At 49.2% G+C, this 18,185-nt stretch overlaps 1 protein-coding gene across 2 annotated transcripts in view; it reads right to left on the bottom strand.

The window, feature by feature from the left end:
* LOC140409302 (BCL2/adenovirus E1B 19 kDa protein-interacting protein 3-like) overlaps window positions 1-17,255 on the bottom strand; it is a 52,556-nt gene extending 35,301 nt beyond the window's left edge. Inside the window, exon 1 of one of the 2 annotated variants that reach the window (XM_072497689.1) lies at window positions 16,842-17,255. In XM_072497689.1, coding sequence (XP_072353790.1) covers window positions 16,842-16,878 — 37 coding nt within the window. In that variant the 5' untranslated portion in view covers window positions 16,879-17,255. Of the gene's footprint in view, window positions 1-12,735; window positions 12,865-16,841 lie in introns of those variants that run through there. The other variant, XM_072497688.1, reaches the window with a different exon arrangement.
* Window positions 17,256-18,185: the final 930 nt, after the last annotated feature.

The raw sequence follows: 18,185 nt of genomic DNA on the forward strand, positions 1-18,185 counted from the left end.
CTGGAAGGATTTATAAACACACCTTACTTGGTCAGAATGACCTGGAGTGGAACATGAACCAGCAGCTCCTGCCTCCGAGGTAGGGACACAACCCACTGCATCACAGGAACTCATTGATGAATTAAAAGGGAGGTTAAATAAATGTGTTGGGAAGAAAAGTACAGAAGGATATATTGGTGAGATGAAATTAAGTAGAGTGGAGGAGGAACAGGAGAAGTGTAAACACTAACATTTACATGAAGATAAAACCACTCAATGGTGTCCATGATAGCTTAATCATTTAGTCACGTCCAAACTCAACATAACCCTAACCTTCAGATTATGCTCCACCTGCTCCAACCCCTGTCCTCAGCAGCATAAAACCTATCACATTGGTACCTCTCTTCGGTTCTAAAGAAGTCATACAGAAGTCAAAACGTTGGGCGGGATTTCAGGTCCGTGTCTGTGACCCCCCCCACTGCACGTTTTTTGCTGCAGTGGAGGCAGCCCGTCATTTTCCTCCGCCCTGGGGAACGCTGCGATGGAGGGGTCACCACCCCGCGGAAACCCTGGAAATGTTTGGCCGTTAATTCCGTTTCGCACTCCACAGGTGCCCCCGGGGCTGCTGTCTCTATCCGGAATTTCCCGTATTTATTTCAGATTACCAGCGTCCGCGTATTTTGCTTTTCCTAACACAGACCAGTTGGGATGAATAATTGCTTTCTGTGCTCTTAGTCCTATTTAATTATCGGTAATTCTCAGGAACCGCAGACTCAATCTTAATAGAGGGATTCAAAATTATGATGGGTTTAAATGGGAGTAAACAAGGTGTTTTTTTATCAGAACGCATGTGGCACAGGCGGATGCCAGCATTTGTTCCACACGCCCTGTGCCTTCGGAAATTTGATTGGTGGGCTTTCTTGAACCGCTACAGGTAGTAGTTTTAATATAGGCGACTGCCTTACTTAATTGGTCACTTCAAAGGGCATTTAAGAGTCAACCAGCTTGGACTTGAGTCTCATTTAGAGCCAAATCAGTTCAGGACCTTAGGGAGATCTCTCCTGCTGCTCAAAAGTGGTGCCACAGGACTTTTTTGTACCCACTTCAGAGAGGGCCTCACCATCACGTGTCATCTGAAAGGTGGTGAACAAAATCTAACGGCCGCGCCCTGCACGACATGACGCGGCCGGTATACCTGGCTCACTACGCCTTGCGAGGTCGAACGGGATCTCGTGAGACGTTGCGCTCTGCACCCAGCCAACAATGGGCAGGACCCACACCTCTTTCAAACTCACTTCACCACCGTCCCGCTTCACTCATCAACATTTCCCCCATCACCACAGACCTACCCAATATCACCATTCCTCTCCCTTCTGTCATCCTTCAACATCCCTGGAACTAACCTGGACCCAATCACGATTCACCGCAACGTGCCTCCCCTTCCCTCAGAGCGGACGCCTGTTACCGTCCCCATGCCCACTCTAACACTGACCCCTCTCGTTATCGAAGCCAACTTCTCACCCACTCGCCCCACCTCATGAGACCATCACCGACCAGACTCTCACCCTGGGCCTGCCCCCTCTACCGCATCCCACTACCACTTCTGGATTGTGACTGTTCCCTCCTATCACCAGTGCCCAGAGTTCTCCCCAGGACCGCACTGTCTACACCACCGACCTCTCCCTCTAAGTCACTCCCTCCCCCCAGCATCCCCCATAGCCTGGCTCCCATGTCCAGCCTTCACCCCACCCTACCACCCCCTTCCTTCCAGTCTTCACCTGCCTCCCGTGTCCACAGCTTTTGCCACGAGTACTCGATATGGGCTAAGTTATGGGTGGTGCCCAGAAAGACAAAAGCACTGCCTACTGACCTCAAGAGGGTGGAAGAAGTAAAGGTCGGCTCCACGTATACACAGTCAGAAAGAACGAATGCTCTCATTTCCAAGCTTGATTTAGAGGGAGAGCTTTCATTCCAGCGAGGTGCCTTCTCATCAGCTGGACTCAGACGCTGATGCGTGAAAATGGATTTCCGATTGAGAATCTCGGCCCGTCTCGAAAGCCGGAAGAACAAAATTCCAGCAGTCTATCCCGTTGACCGGAAACAGATCTCGTCTCCCGCCAAATTAGGTACCCCTGACCGCCATGATTCCCACCACTGGCGTCGCGAGAGAATTCCGCCCAACATCACAAAAAGCAGATTATCCAGTGATGATCACACTGCTGTTCACGGGAGCTTGCTGTGCACAAATTGGCTGCTGCATTTCCTGCATTAAAAAGCGGGGGGGGTTGGGTGGAGGGGGGCGTGGGTTCGAATCCCACCATGGGCAGCACGATAGCATTGTGGATAGCACAATTGCTTCACAGCACCAGGGTCCCAGGTTCGATTCTTGCTTGGGTCACTGTCTATGCGGAGTCTGCACATCCTCCCAGTGTGTGCGTGGGTTTCCTCCGGGCGCTCCGGTTTCCTCCCACAGTCCAAAGGTGTGCAGGTTAGGTGGATTGGCCATGATAAATTGCCCTTAGTGTCCAAAATTGCCCTTAGTGTTGGACTGGGTTATGGGGATAGGGTGGAGGTGTTGACCTTGGATAGGGTGCTCTTTCCAAGAGCCAGTGCAGACTCGATGGGCCGAATGGCCTCCTTCTGCATTGTAAATTCTATGATGGCAGATGGTAGAATGTAACCTCAATAGAGGGTCTGGAACTGGTTCACTAATATCCTTTAGGGAAGGAAGCCTGCCTCCGTTACCTGGTCTGGCCTACTTGTGACTCCGCATAAATGTGGTTGACTCTTACATACCCTCTGAAATGGCCTACAAAGCCACTTAGTGGCACTCAATGTCTACGTTCAGTCTCTTCTCCTCCCACAACATCACAGTCTGAAGCAGGAGAAAGGTAACATTTTCTAACACAGCGACTTAGGAGTTGGAAGGGCGGAGACAGCAGATCAAATTGTCGCTTTTAACAGGGAGTTAGACAAATACTTCATGGTGACAGAATAACAGGGTTATGGGGGAAAATGAAGGGAATGGGATTTATTATGTCGCTTTTTCAAATAACCTCCATCTGCGCTGTGAGATTCTGTTCCCGACATCTGGGAAATAAAGCATGATGATGCCGGGCGGAATTCCCGAAGCCATCACGCCGTATCGCTATTTTCTGCTTGTATTCCAAATGTCAGCCATCTGCTCACCAATTCAGGCAATTAAGTCAGCAACGGACTGAAATTTTAAGAGGATGAGGCCAAGGATGAAGCGAGGAGTATGGATATGGGAGTGCATGTATATTCCTGCGGTGGTAGCACAGTGGTTAGCACTGTCATTTCACAGCTCCAGGGTCCCAGGTTCGCTCCCCGGCTGGGTCACTGTCTGTGTGGAGTCTGCACGTTCTCCCAGTGTCTGTGTGGATTCTTCCGGGTGCTCCGGTTTCCTTTCACATCCCAAAAGACGTGCTTGTTAGGTGAACTGGACATTCAGAATTCTCCCTCTGTGTACCCGAAAAAGCGGAATGCGGCGAAGAGGGGATTTTCACAGTAACTTCATTGCAGTGTTAATGTAAGCCTACTTGTGACAATGATATTTTCTCTGTGACCCATGAGAAGATCGTAGTGTGCTTGATGAGTAATGTAGAGGCCCAGGGTAATACTCGAAAGACATGGGTTCAAATCCAACCATAGAACATAGAACATAGAACATCACAGCGCAGTACAGGCCCTTCGGCCCTCGATGTTGCGCTGACCTGTGAAACCACTCTAAAGCCCATCTACACTATTCCCTTATCGTCCATATGTCTATCCAATGACCATTTGAATGCCCTTAGTGTTGGCGAGTCCACTACTGTTGCAGGCAGGGCATTCCACACCCTTACTACTCTCGGAGTAAAGAACCTACCTCTGACATCTGTCTTATATCTATCTCCCCTCAATTTAAAGCTATGTCCCCTCTGTCCCCTATGTCCTCCCCCTATGGCAGCTGGTGGAATTTAAATTTGAATTAATAAAGTATGGAATTGAAAGGCTAGTCTCAGTAATGATGGCCATGAATCTATCGTTGACTGTCATAAAAACCCACCTCGTTCACTAATGCGCTTTAGGAAATCTGCTAGCCTTACTTGATCTTTTTTGTTTAATAATCTTTATTGTCACAAGTAAGCTTAGATTATCACTGCAATGAAGTTACTGTGAAAAGCCCCTAGTCGCCACATTCCGGCACCTGTTCAGCTACAAGGGAGAATTTAGAATGTCCAAATGACCTAATAGCACGTCTTTCGGGACTTGTGGGAGGAAACCGCAGCACCCGGAGGAAACCCACGCAGACACGGGGATAACGTGCAGACTTCCCACAGACAGTGACCCAAGCCGGGAATCGTACCTGGGACCCTGGCGCTGTGAAGCCATAGTGCTAATCACTATGCTACTGTGCTGCCCTGACCTGGCCTGCATGGGACTAGAGATCCACAGCAATGTGGTTGACTCTTAAATACCCTCTGAAATGGCCTAGAAAACCACTCAGTTCAAGGGCACTTACGGATGGGCAACAAATGACATGCGTATCACACGGAAGAATAAAAAATATTGCTCAGAACCTATGTAGGTAAGGAGGCTTCTATCCATAAAGAGGCATTTACACCTGGTCACAGCGCAAACTCCTTTCCACAACCTTCACTGTGTCCTTCCAAACTCCCTGCCCACAGCTGACTCCATTGAGGAGACTGCCATGGGCCCGCATTCTAACCCTAACCCTAACACAGCAGCGCTGGCCCTCGCAGAGGTCGTGTTCCACACCGGATTGTGGTTAATTTGCCAGCCAGCAGGCGATTGCTGTCGGCTGCCGGTGGCGAGCAGGGAGCAAGAGTTCACATCCATTTTCGGGCCCACCCAGTTGCACACGCACACCGAGGGAACAATTCAGGCCCGTGATTCGCCATTGCTGGAAACGTGCAGTGCCTCAATGTCCTGGCCTATAGGACAATAGCCACTGCCCTCAAGGTAAGTCACTGAGTATGAAGCCACTCGAGGCCTTTCTAGCAGATGTGATTTGAATCAATACCAGTCTGTTTATTGTATTTATTTTCAGTGAATACCATAGGTGTCAATGGAGGAGAACCCAACTGGTATTTGTGATATCGTGTGATTCCAAAGGCAGAAAGTATTCTCACATCGCTGTTGTTAAGCTTATTTATACTGTTGGGCGAATAGCCAATTGCACCAATGATGTAATTGACACAGACACACAAACACACACAATTTCAATAAACACATTTCAAAAATAGTCATAAAACTACTGACACATCGCCAAAGAACTGATAAATTCAAACAGACATTGCAGAAAAAATGTCCCAAGATGCTTCACAGGAGCTTGATCAAAGGGAACACTGATGCCACAAAAGGAGGCCATTTGGCCCATTAGGTCAGCTCCAGCTAAAAAAAAGTCGAATAATAATAATCTTTATCGTCACAAGCAGGCTTACATTGACGCTGCTATGAAGTTACTGTGAAAAGCCCCTAAGGCACCGGCGCCTGTTCGGGTACACAGAGGGAGAATTCAGAATGTCCTATTCACTGAACAAGAATGTCTTTTGGGACTTGTGGGAGAAAACCGGAGTGCCCGGAGGAAACCCACGCAGACACGGGGAGAACGGATCTACTCAGCCCAATCCAATTCCTGTCAGATATGGAAAGTCAAGCATATATCAAAGCAGCTTTTTAAAAAATACAATGAGGTTTCTGCCTCTACTACCCTTCAGCTCCAGAACGACAACATGCTCTGGGTAAAAAGGTTATCTCTTCAACAGTGAGAGAGGTGGGGGTGGGGAGAGAGGTGGGTGTGCGCGTGCAACCAGGTGGATCCGAAAATGGATGCAAACACTTGCTCCCTGCTCGCCACCGGCAATCGCCTGCTGGCTGGCCAATTAACCGGGGAAGGGGGATGAAGAGCGGTGGGGGGGGGGGAAGAGAGGAAGTTGGGAGAGATGGAGGGCAGGGGGAAGAGAGATGGAGGGGGGAGAAGAGAGATGGAGGGGGGAGAAGAGAGATGGAGGGGGAAAAGAGAGATGGAGGGGGAAAAGAGAGATGGAGGGGGAAAAGAGAGATGGAGGGGGAAAAGAGAGATGGAGGGGGAAAAGAGAGATGGAGGGGGAAAAGAGAGATGGAGGGGGAAAAGAGAGATGGAGGGGGAAAAGAGAGATGGAGGGGGAAAAGAGAGATGGAGGGGGAAAAGAGAGATGGAGGGGGAAAAGAGAGATGGAGGGGGAAAAGAGAGATGGAGGGGGAAAAGAGAGATGGAGGGGGAAAAGAGAGATGGAGGGGGAAAAGAGAGATGGAGGGGGAAAAGAGAGATGGAGGGGGAAAAGAGAGATGGAGGGGGAAAAGAGAGATGGAGGGGAAAAAGAGAGATGGAGGGGAAAAAGAGAGATGGAGGGGAAAAAGAGAGATGGAGGGGGAAAAGAGAGATGGAGGGGGAAAAGAGAGATGGAGGGGGAAAAGAGAGATGGAGGGGGAAAAGAGAGATGGAGGGGGAAAAGAGAGATGGAGGGGGAAAAGAGAGATGGAGGGGGAAAAGAGAGATGGAGGGGGAAAAGAGAGATGGAGGGGGAAAAGAGAGATGGAGGGGGAAAAGAGAGATGGAGGGGGAAAAGAGAGATGGAGGGGGAAAAGAGAGATGGAGGGGGAAAAGAGAGATGGAGGGGGAAAAGAGAGATGGAGGGGGAAAAGAGAGATGGAGGGGGAAAAGAGAGATGGAGGGGGAAAAGAGAGATGGAGGGGGAAAAGAGAGATGGAGGAGGGAAAGAGAGATGGAGGGGGGAAAGAGAGATGGAGGGAGAAAAGAGAGATGGAGGGGGAAAAGAGAGATGGAGGGGGAAAAGAGAGATGGAGGGGGAAAAGAGAGATGGAGGGGGAAAAGAGAGATGGAGGGGGAAAAGAGAGATGGAGGGGGAAAAGAGAGATGGAGGGGGAAAAGAGAGATGGAGGGGGAAAAGAGAGATGGAGGGGGAAAAGAGAGATGGAGGGGGAAAAGAGAGATGGAGGGGGAAAAGAGAGATGGAGGGGGAAAAGAGAGATGGAGGGGGAAAAGAGAGATGGAGGGGGAAAAGAGAGATGGAGGGGGAAAAGAGAGATGGAGGGGGAAAAGAGAGATGGAGGGGGAAAAGAGAGATGGAGGGGGAAAAGAGAGATGGAGGAGGGAAAGAGAGATGGAGGGGGGAAAGAGAGATGGAGGGAGAAAAGAGAGATGGAGGGAGAAAAGAGAGATGGAGGGAGAAAAGAGAGATGGAGGGAGAAAAGAGAGATGGAGGGAGAAAAGAGAGATGGAGGGAGAAAAGAGGGATGGAGGGAGAAAAGAGAGATGGAGGGAGAAAAGAGAGATGGAGGGAGAAAAGAGAGATGGAGGGAGAAAAGAGAGATGGAGGGAGAAAAGAGAGATGGAGGGAGAAAAGAGATGGGGGAAGAGAGATGGGGGAAGAGAGATGGGGGAAGAGAGATGGGGGAAGAGAGATGGGGGAAGAGAGATGGGGGAAGAGAGATGGGGGAAGAGAGATGGGGGAAGAGAGATGGGGGAAGAGAGATGGGGGAAGAGAGATGGGGGAAGAGAGATGGGGGAAGAGAGATGGGGGAAGAGAGATGGGGGAAGAGAGATGGGGGAAGAGAGATGGGGGAAGAGAGATGGGGGAAGAGAGATGGGGGAAGAGAGATGGGGAAATAGAGATGGGGAAATAGAGATGGGGAAATAGAGATGGGGAAATAGAGATGGGGAAATAGAGATGGGGGAAGAGAGATGAGGGAAGTGAGATGAGGGGGAAGAGAGATGAGGGGAAGAGAGATGAGGGGAAGAGAGATGAGGGGAAGAGAGATGAGGGGAAGAGAGATGGGGGAAGAGAGATGGGGGAAGAGAGATGGGGGAAGAGAGATGGGGGGAAGGGAGATGGGGGGAAGGGAGATGGGGGGAAGGGAGATGGGGGGGTGGAAATAGAGATGAGGGGGGAGAGATGAGGGGAAGAGAGACGGGGGGGGAAAGAGAGATGGGGGGGAAGAGAGATGGGGTGGAAGAGAGATGGGGGAAAAGAGAGATGGATGGGGAGGGAAAGAGAGAGAGTTTTTAACACCAGTGATATATCCTATTTAACCATTGAACAAATGATCCTTGTCTGAACTCTAGAGCTCTCATTTTTAGACTTTCATATTATTGGATTACTCAGTTAGCTTTCTGCTTTACTTTCCTCGTACCAAACCTACTCTTCAACCAGGTTGAATCAAAAGGCCTGAGTCTCAGTCTGAAAAGATGTCGCAGTCACCGTGTCTCCTGCCAATGAAAGCTGGCGGTCTGCACGTGCTCAGAAATCTACCCAAATTATTCTGCTGCTCCCAGATTGTCATTATCAGTCTCCCCATGCGCAGACCTCTGCGCAATTAGGGGCTGCACAGCACAGTGAGGCCAGAAGGATTGTGCATTCGTGAATTTCAAGATTCGGCGGTTCCCGATGAATGTGCTCGTAGGGAGCGCATATTCCCTGTTGGGCAGAATATATGGGGTCCCCATCCACAGCCCAATCCCCTCCCTTGTCTCCGTGGGCAGGCCCTCTCGGGTAATCCCCTCAATGATTATGCAATGGGGCCATTGTAATCAAGCACATGCCGACGAGTGTTTTCCCCAGACCGAATGGGTGGCAGACAGATTCAACAGTGACATTTCCGAGCATTCCTTGTTCCACAGGCAACTCTGCAATTATTCCGTGCAAAGATGCACTTTTCAAGCTAACTGGTTGTATGAATTGTGGTTATAAGCCGCTGTGAATCATTCCGACATGTGGTATCCATGAAAATGAATGAAATGAAGATCGCTTCTTGTCACAAGTGAGCTTCAAATGAAGCTACTGTGAAAAGCCCCTAGTCGCCACATTCCGGCGCCTGTTCGGGGAGGCTGTTACGGGAATTGAACCGTGCTGCTGGCCTGCCTTGGTCTGCTTTCAAAGCCAGCGATTTAGCCCTGTGCTAAACAGCCCCTGAGGGAGACAGTGCCGCGTCCTGCCTTCAATCTGTCCCTTTCCTTTATGTGTGTTATAATTTAAACAACCCACAATGGACGAGTACAAATTAGTCCAGTTTCACATGTCTTTCTGAACGCTTATTAAAACGACACACAGCCTCACGGAGATGATTTCAGCGGGGCTTTCTTTGGTCGTTGTGCTTTCACGAAAGTCTCCGTTTCCTCCACCGTCTCGAGTGATCTTTGGAACTGTGCGTGACTCTCCACCTCATTGGGTAAACAACACTAAAACGCACTCTGCTCTTATACAGCCCCAACTTCGCCCTGTTAAAGACCGCACGCCTCTTTGCCAACTCTTGCCGCAACATCCGGTGCAGACTCAATGGGCCGAATGGCCCCCTTCTGCACTGTAAATTCTATTAGTCTATCTTGCTATATTCAAATACTGCTGCCTTCCCACTTTTCGATTTTCGTTGGCCCATTTCAGGACCCTCTCCTTCATCCGATATCTGTGAAAGCACACCATCACCGCTCGTGGTGACTCATTCACCTGTGGCCTCACCCGGAGTGATCGGTGCACCCTGTCCAGCTCGGTGGTGGTGGGGGTGGGGGCGGAGCGGAAAAGATTCTGATCCTCTTTCCCCCATCAACTCCGTGAACATCGCAGCAAAGTACTCAGTCGGCCTCGGGCCCTCCACCCCTCCGGCAACCCCACGATCCTGAGGTTCTGCCTCCTTGACCTTAGCCCTCGGGTCCTTGTCCCTGTCCTGCAGCACCAACAGCTCAAGCTTCCAGTAAGGCTATCGGTGTCGCGACAAGATCTCCTCCACCCCAATGCCACTATGCTACCGTGCCACCCTTAGGGCCAACCATCTTTGACCTCAGTGACCTTCCCTCCATTATAAGGTCAGGAGGAGGCATGTTTGCTGATGATTGCACAGTGTTTAGTACCATTTGTAACTCTTCAGATACTGAAGCAGTCAGTGTACATATGCAAAAAGACTTGGACAACGTTCCGACTTGGGAAATGGGAAGTAAAATTTGCACGGCACAAATGTCAGGCAATGGTTTCTCCACAAGAGAGAATCTAACCATTCGATGATATTATCATCACGGAATCTTTAACCATCTACATCATAGGGATTACTATTGACTAGAAACTAAACTGCACCAGTCATGTAAATATTGTGGCTACCAGAGTTGGTCAGAGGTTGAGAATTCTCCAGTACATAACTCACCTCATGACACCCAAAAGCCCATCCAGCATCTACAAGGCAAAAGTGTGATGGGATACACTCCACTTTCTTGGATGAGTGGAGCTCCAACAACACTCAAGAAACTTGACATAAAGGACACAAAACATCCAGGACAAAGCAGCCGTCTTGATTGGCACCACCAACACGCCCTTCACAGACATTTTGAGGGGCTCCACCGTCTTCCTTCCTTGCCTCTCAAAATGCGTGCCAACTTGTCTCTCCACTGGCTGCCATTACCTCAGTCAGCTTATCGATGGTAATAGGTGCTGCCCAATCCAACGGGCTTGCCTTCACCATCTTTGTTCCCAATGGACTCCACACCTTCCACAGCTCCTCCGAAGCTCAACCGCTCGTACCCTTCTTTCCAGTATTCTTTTTTGCAGTCTTTGATATCTTCTTCTAAAGAACTATTAAATGGACCAGATCTGTCCACAAATTACCCCTGGGAACTGCGCTGAAAGGAATAAAACCCAGGGACTCTGACAGGAGCTACCTTGCGTGCAACCTTCTTCGATGTGCCGCCACCAGAAGTCTCCGCCATCTTGGTCTTGGCCGCTGCCTATTTGGACGCTCTGAATAGTGTCACAGAGCAACCCACTCGGAACATGCACTGTGTTGGCAGGAAGCGTAGCCAGTTCTAATCCCACCACGGCAGATGGTGAAATTTTAATTCAGTATAAATCTGGAATGAAAAGTGCTATAATGACCACAAAGCCATTGTCGATTGTCGTAAAAAACCATGAGGTTCACTAATGGCCTTTAGGAAGGGAATCTGCCGTCCTTATCTGGTCTGACCTACGTATGACTCCAGATCCACAGCAATGTAGTCGACTCTTAAACGCCCTCCGAAATGGCCGAGTGAGCTAGTCAATTGAAGGGCAATTAGGGATGGGCAATAATTCTAGCCCAGTCATCACTGTGGCATGGAAGTGGAGATGCCAGCGTTGGACTGGGGTGAGCACAGTAAGAAGTCTTACAACACCAGGTGAAGGTCCTACAGGTTTGTTTTGATGTCACTAGCTTTCGGAGCGCTGCTCCTTCCTCAGGTGAATGCAGAGGTATGTTCCAGAAACATATATATATATAGACAGATTCAAAGATGCCAGACAATGCTTGGAATATGAGCATTAGCAGGTGATTAAATCTTTACAGATCCAGAGATGGGGTATCCCAGGTTAAAGAGGTGTGAATTGTGTCAAGCCAGGACAGTTGGTAGGATTTTGCAGGCCAGATGGTGGGGGACGAATGTAATGCGGCATGAATCCCAGGTCCCGGTTGAGGCTGCAGTCATGTGTGCGGAACTTGGCTATAAGTTTCCCTTCAACCTTCTGGACCTTGTCCTCACAGACACTTCGCCCAAACACGTGGAGGTAACAAGTCAGCTTAACACGAGCCCAACCCGAAAATGGTTGAGATCGCAAATGAACTAATGGCTCTCAACATGCATGTGTACCTAGCACCGAATTTATTCACATAATGACAGAGGATTTACACAAAGGATGCTCCTCCAACCTAAAAATAAAGCCTTCTATTGCTTTCTCCCGCATCTAGTCCCTCCTCCCTCATCTACTCCCTCATGGGCTGCACAGTGGCACTGTGGTTATCACTGCTGCCTCACAGCACCAGGGTTCCGGGTTGAATTCCGGCCTCGAGTGACTGTCTGTGTGGAGTTTGGACATTCTCCCCATCTCTGCATGGGTTTCGTCCGGGTGCTCCTGTTTCCTCCCACAGTCCAAAGACGTACAGGTTAGGCCATCTTAAATTACCCCTTAAGTGTCTAAAGGTTAGGTGGTGTAGCAGGGATTAAGTGGAGGAGTGGGCCTGGGTGGGTTGCTCTTTCAGAGGGTCAGTGCAGACTCGATGGGCCTGATGGCCTCCTTCTGCACTGTCGGCATTCTATGATTCTACTTCCCCTTCAATGCAACTATCCAATTTACCTGAACTACTCCTGGTCGTGAGGTTCATATTCTAACCACTGTCGAGATAAAGAAGCTCCTCCTGAAAAGCCTTTCCGATTTATTAGTCACTCTCTTATATTTATGACCAAAAATTTTGGTCTCCCCACAAATAAAAACATTTTCCCTAGTCCCTATCATATACTTGTACAATCATAAAGATCTCTATCAGTTATAACCCTAACCTGCTCCCTGCCCCACCCTCCTCCTATCTCCAGCAAAGCTCGATCAACCTTTCCCAACATGTATGAGCAAACCCCTTCAGTCCAAGGAGAACGTTCAGAAGAACAAATAGGCCAATGTCACACAACGCACCCACACCGAACACGGAGCTGCTGTTCTCTTCGGATAACAGCCTGTTGAACCTGCAGGAATAGGTCAACAGCAAACAACAGACTATGAGCGGGATGAGTTATGTAGACAGTGATAAAAAGTGATAGCAGCAATGTCATAACAACGCAGGGGTGGAGCAACCTCAGTAAGAGCAATGGGCAATCGCTGAGGAAATATATGAGGGGAGCTTAAACTTTACAATCTATGGACAAGGCGATGAAAAGGAGGATCTCACCACAGGTAAATACAATTAAATCTACGCGATGAGGCAACCTCATGTTGTCACTCCAAAGGGGAAATTAGTGCAAGAGTATTTATAGAAGATGTTGACTGGAAAAGTTCAGTAGAAACTATGACGGCATCTTACAGCACAGAAGGAAGTCATTCGGCCCATTGCACCTGTATGAATGAAATGAAATGAAAATCACTTATTGTCACAAGTAGGCTTCAAATGAAGTTACTGTGAAAAGCCCCTAGTCGCCACATTCCGGCGCCTGTTCGGGGAGGCTGATACGGGAATTGAACCGCACTGCTGGCCTGCCTTGATCTGCTTTCAAAGCCAGAGATTTAGCCCTGTGCTAAACAGCCCCTGCTGTACTGGCTCTTTTAAACAGGGCTATTCAATTAGTTTCAAGAGAAGGTCCACTCAACAGATATATGGGATGGGGCTTATTGAAGAAAGGCTAAGCAGCTTGGGTCTTATATCCATCTGCATTTAGGAGAATGAGAGGTGATTTTATTGGAACGTACAAGATCCTGAGGGGATTTGATAGGATAGATGCCAGGAGGCCGCTTCCCCTTGTGGGCGAGACTAGAAACAGGGGGCACAGTTTAAAAATAAGAGGTCTCCATTTACGACAGAGATGAGAAAGTGTTTTCTCTCAGCGGGTTGAGAGTCTCTGGAACTCTTTTCCCCAAAGAGTGGCGGAGGTAGGATCACTAAATATTTTTAAGGCTGAACTAGATAGATTCTTGACTAAGAAGGGAGTCAACGCATATCGTGGGTGGGTGGAATGTGGGGTTGAAGTTACAATCAGATCAGCTATGATCTTAATAAATGGCAGAGAAGACTTGAGTGGCCTAATCCTGCATCTAAATCGTATGTCTGACCTGCTCCGTCTTCTCTTTACCCACAGCCTGACCTGCTCTGTCTGCTCTTTACCCACAGCCCTGTAAACCTTCCTTCCACAAGTGTAGATGCAATGCTACCTTTGGAAAGTGACATCTGTATTAAGACAGCACCTCAGCATGCATTCCTTGTCACACTTCCTCATCACACTCAAACAGCAACAGTCTTTTGCAATTTACAGAGAGAGGGAAACACTGTAATTGGCACAGGGAGCAAAGCATTTGTGATTACAGACTGACTTTATTAAATCCAAGGCTCTGACCCGCAATTTAAAAGAACAATTAAGCTCTCATATCACCCACGGTTTACTTAACATCTATTGGGCTTTGTCATTTTAAAGGGAACAGAACTCCATCTCGCCTTGCATGGTACAAGGTGTCATTAATCTTCAGATCTTTCGCGAGCAGTTCGACAGGATATCTGCTAAATGTACAGAACATTGTGCAAAACTGTACGGCCAAAATATTTCAGCTGCCAAGGTTTTGCCACTAATATAATCTTGATATCACCATATCACAAATAAAATTATAAGAAATAGGAGCTCGAGGAGACCATTCAGCCCATTGGGCCTGTTCTGCCACAGTCTTTTGATCTGACTGTGGCCTCTTCCTGCCTCCCTATGCCCATTGCCAACGTCCCCAAACCTTCGACTCCCTTGTCAATTAAAACCCTTCAAGCTCTTGACTTGAATATATTCGGCCCATGGTGAATGAGCAACTCACCGAGCACTGTTCCCCCATCTTCTCCCCATAACCCTGCAGATTCTTCCTATTCAGAAAGTAGTCAGACTCTCCCTCTAGAATGCTTCCACTGAACCGGACGCCACCACACTCTCACTCCCTGTCAAGCCCCCTCAGAATCGCAAGTGTGGCAGTAAGATCACTCTCACTTCTCTAAATGTTTATGACTGTGGATCCAACCTGTTTAGCCTTTTGTCATTGGACAACCACATCTGAACTCAAAGGACATCTACTCTGGGAATAGGCACGTATATATATTATTATTGGATGTGCAGGGATGGCAATATCCCTCAGTCAACACCAGGCTAGGAAGTCACCGTATGCTTGCTTGTTGAACATTCCTATTGCCAAAATACAACATTTCCTACACTGACTGAACTTCCAAAGTACTGCATTTCTCCAGGATGGGGTGGTACGGTGGTTGGCACTGCTGCCTCACAGTGCCAGGGACCCGGGTTCAATTCCGACCTTAGGTGGCTGTCTGTGTGGAGTTTGCATTCTCTCCCCATATCTGCGTGGGGTTCCTCTGGGTACTCCGGTTTCCTACCACAGTCCAAAAATGTGCAGGTTAGGTGGGTTAGCCATGCTAAATTGCGCCTCAGTGACCAGTGGTTAGGGTGGATTGTGGGGATAAGGCAGGGAGGTGAGATTGCAGGACAGGGTGCGGGGGGTGGGCATGGGTCGGGTGCTCTTTCGGAGGGTCAGTGCAGATGGGATGGTCCGAATGACCTCCTTCTGCACTGTAGGGATTCTATGAGATAGTGAAAGTGTGGTGAACCACTGTAATAGGAGATGTAAGGTAGGACCTGCACTACAGGAGGTCCTCCCTGACGCTCTGCACTCCATCCAGTCACTATTGTGCACCGCCACTTATAACACACCCCACGAACGTGTTTTTACTTTCCCCAGGAAGTCCACATCCGGGGTGTCGCTCCCTACTTGGCTCGCTGCTCCAGGACCTGTTCTTCTCCGTAGGCACGTCCGACTCCACAAGGCGGACCCCTTGGTGGACAGGGTTCACCTGCTCCACGCCAACCCTCAATATGCCGACGTTGAGTTCCCCGATGGCCGCCAAGATACTGTCTCACTCAGGGACCTGGCACCGTCAGGTTCCACCCCAACACACATCCCCACCAATGCGCCCCCCCCACCTCGCCACCAATATTGACCCCACCAGACTACCTCCCCTCCCCTTTTCCGCACAAGAGGACAAAGAGGACTTTGGCACGCACCCGGAGTTCCCCGATGACTGGCCAGCATCAGCACCGCCATCGGTGCCACCTCCACCACCGCCAGCACCGACTTTGCCGCCACCGTTACGCCGCTCCCAACGAAACACCAAGACCGGCTGAACTTTTGACGGACTCCGGACCGTCAACATGGACTTTTCTTTCCCTACCACGGTACATAATTGCTCTCATTGTGTACAGTTACACACGTCACCCCGCCGGACTCATTTTTAACAGGGGGTGAATGTGGTGAACCACTGTAATAGGAGATATAAGGTAGGACCTACACTACAGGTTTGCCGGTAGCTCCTGCCGGCTGGCTCCGCCCACGGAGAACTGTATAAATATGTATGACCTCCAGTGCCCTGCCATTTCGCCAGCTGCAGCAGGAGGCCACACATCTGACTGTAATAAATCCACAGTTGTACCCAACTTTAGTCTTTGTGCAATTGATCGTGCATCAGAAAGGCTGTAAGAACGGTAGCTCTTAGGGGCGACACAGTGGCGCAGTGTTAGCACTGCTGACTCAAATCACCGAGGACCCGGGTTCGATCCCAGCCCTGGGTCACCGTCCATGTGGAGTTTGCACATTCTCTCCGTGTCTGCGTGGATGGGCCTCGCCCCCACAACACCCAAAAAAGTGCAGGGTAGGTGGATTGGCCACGCTAAATTGCCCCCTAATTGGAATTTAAAAAAAATAAAAAATGTTAGTCGTTTTCCTCAAAGCAACACTGTTGCTTTAAGTTACCCAGGCCCCTCCCCCGCCTGGTCTGTGTCAGCCTTCTCCCCATTCACAAACCCAGCAACTGGCAAACTTGAATAAAACAGTAAGTGAAGCAAACAGCGACCCAGTGAGTTCACTGTCACATTCAGTTTGTCATGGGGAAAAAAACAGGAATAAATCCAAGTACATCTGAACCAAATGATTATATATATGTATACACACAATATAAACACATGTATCACCAAAAAAAATCAAAGAAACATATTTGTCAATAACAACCTCCATCCCAGCTGTTTATTTTCATACCTTGAATCATAGAATTTACAGTGCAGATATTAACTGCAAAAATATTTTAAATGAGGTACAAATAAATACTGCTTCTTGACCCCCCCCCCCGCCCCGCCCCAGCAACAAATAAAAGTCTGCTCGTGAAAATTATTAGAAGTAGTTATCGAAAATAACACTGACAATATTAAACACAACAGCACATCACTGTGAATAATTCTCTGGAATACTCACCATGCAAACTTTCTTCTGCTGAATTGGGAACTGACATTTTAAGGTCTTTTGTCAAAAAATGTATTCTGCCTCCTATTCTCTAATGCAGCGTCTACCCCTTGGAATGGATCAATCAGAAATGGAAACTGGTGCTGTTATCTAAAAATAAAAATCCTCTCTTTTTTTCTTGCTTCAGTTTCTCCTTCCGCTCAGCTGCTGCTTGCATCTCTCTCTCTGCCTTTCTCTCTTTCCGTCTACGCTTTTTGCTGAAGCATTTACAGTGGGGGGAGAAAACAGAACGTGCAAAGATGCACGTCAATCCCTGCACTGCCCAGCTCCACTGATCATGTGAGCCTTGGGAATCGTCGACTTGTAAACAAAAGGCTCAGGGAACGTCTCTCAGAAGCTCAGCGTCTCAAAACAAAAGAGCCTCCAGTCTGCACAACAGCTTCAACAATAAAAATCACCTCAGTCACCACTGGTCCAAGGGTGCAGGGAAATGAGAGATTGTTGCTTCCCTTTTCACTGCCAGCCGCAGCCCAAACAATGAAAGGAATTTAGAAAATTTGAGAGGTGACCCTCAGCTGAAAAATTCTTAAGGGGCTCAACAGGGTGGATGGGGCTGAGCAAATATGTTTCGCCCCGCGCTGCTGGGAATCTGGGCAGGATTGCACGGCTTTGGGGGGTCAGGTCCTCACCGGCGGGGTCAGTCGAGGGTCCCGGATCTGCACCCTATCGTGGCAGTCACCCATCGTGTATTTAGCTTGGATTAGTGAGAGGGCACCCCTTGCCCAATTAGGATAGCGGGTGAGCTCTCGAAGTTAGGAGGGTGCAAGTCTGCTGTAGGTCAGGGAGCAGGGAGACAACCTATCAGCACTTCACACAATCACAGAATTATTATGGTGCAGAAGTAGGCCTTTCGGCCCGTCGTGTCGGCACTGGCTCACCAAACGGGCGTCATGACAAAGGGCTCAATTCTACCAAAAGGGAACAAAGTCCCGTAGAGCGCATTCAAACGCGTGTTTCCCAGCCGTGCGACTCGCATTGAATAAGGGTCCGGAACGATGTAGCGAGAAATCAGGACGCCATTTAAAAATAGCCTAACCCTAACCAGATCTCCGAGGCCCCCGAAACGATCCCCAACCTCCCCTCCCAGACCGAATGCACTATTGGGGGGGGGGGGGGGGGGTCCCGCCTCCCCCCACATCCCCCAACACCCAGGTCAGGCTACCCCAGCCGAATCGTGCACATGCAAAAACTGCCAGCTTGGCACCTTGGCAGCACCAACCATTACAGCTGGCAGTGCCAGACTGGGACCCAGGTGCCATTGCTGGTGCCATGGTGCCCAGCTGGCACCAGCAGCAC

This window comes from Scyliorhinus torazame, chromosome 3 (genome assembly GCF_047496885.1).
Source record: "Scyliorhinus torazame isolate Kashiwa2021f chromosome 3, sScyTor2.1, whole genome shotgun sequence".
In the NCBI taxonomy this organism is placed as follows: Eukaryota; Metazoa; Chordata; class Chondrichthyes; order Carcharhiniformes; family Scyliorhinidae; genus Scyliorhinus; species Scyliorhinus torazame.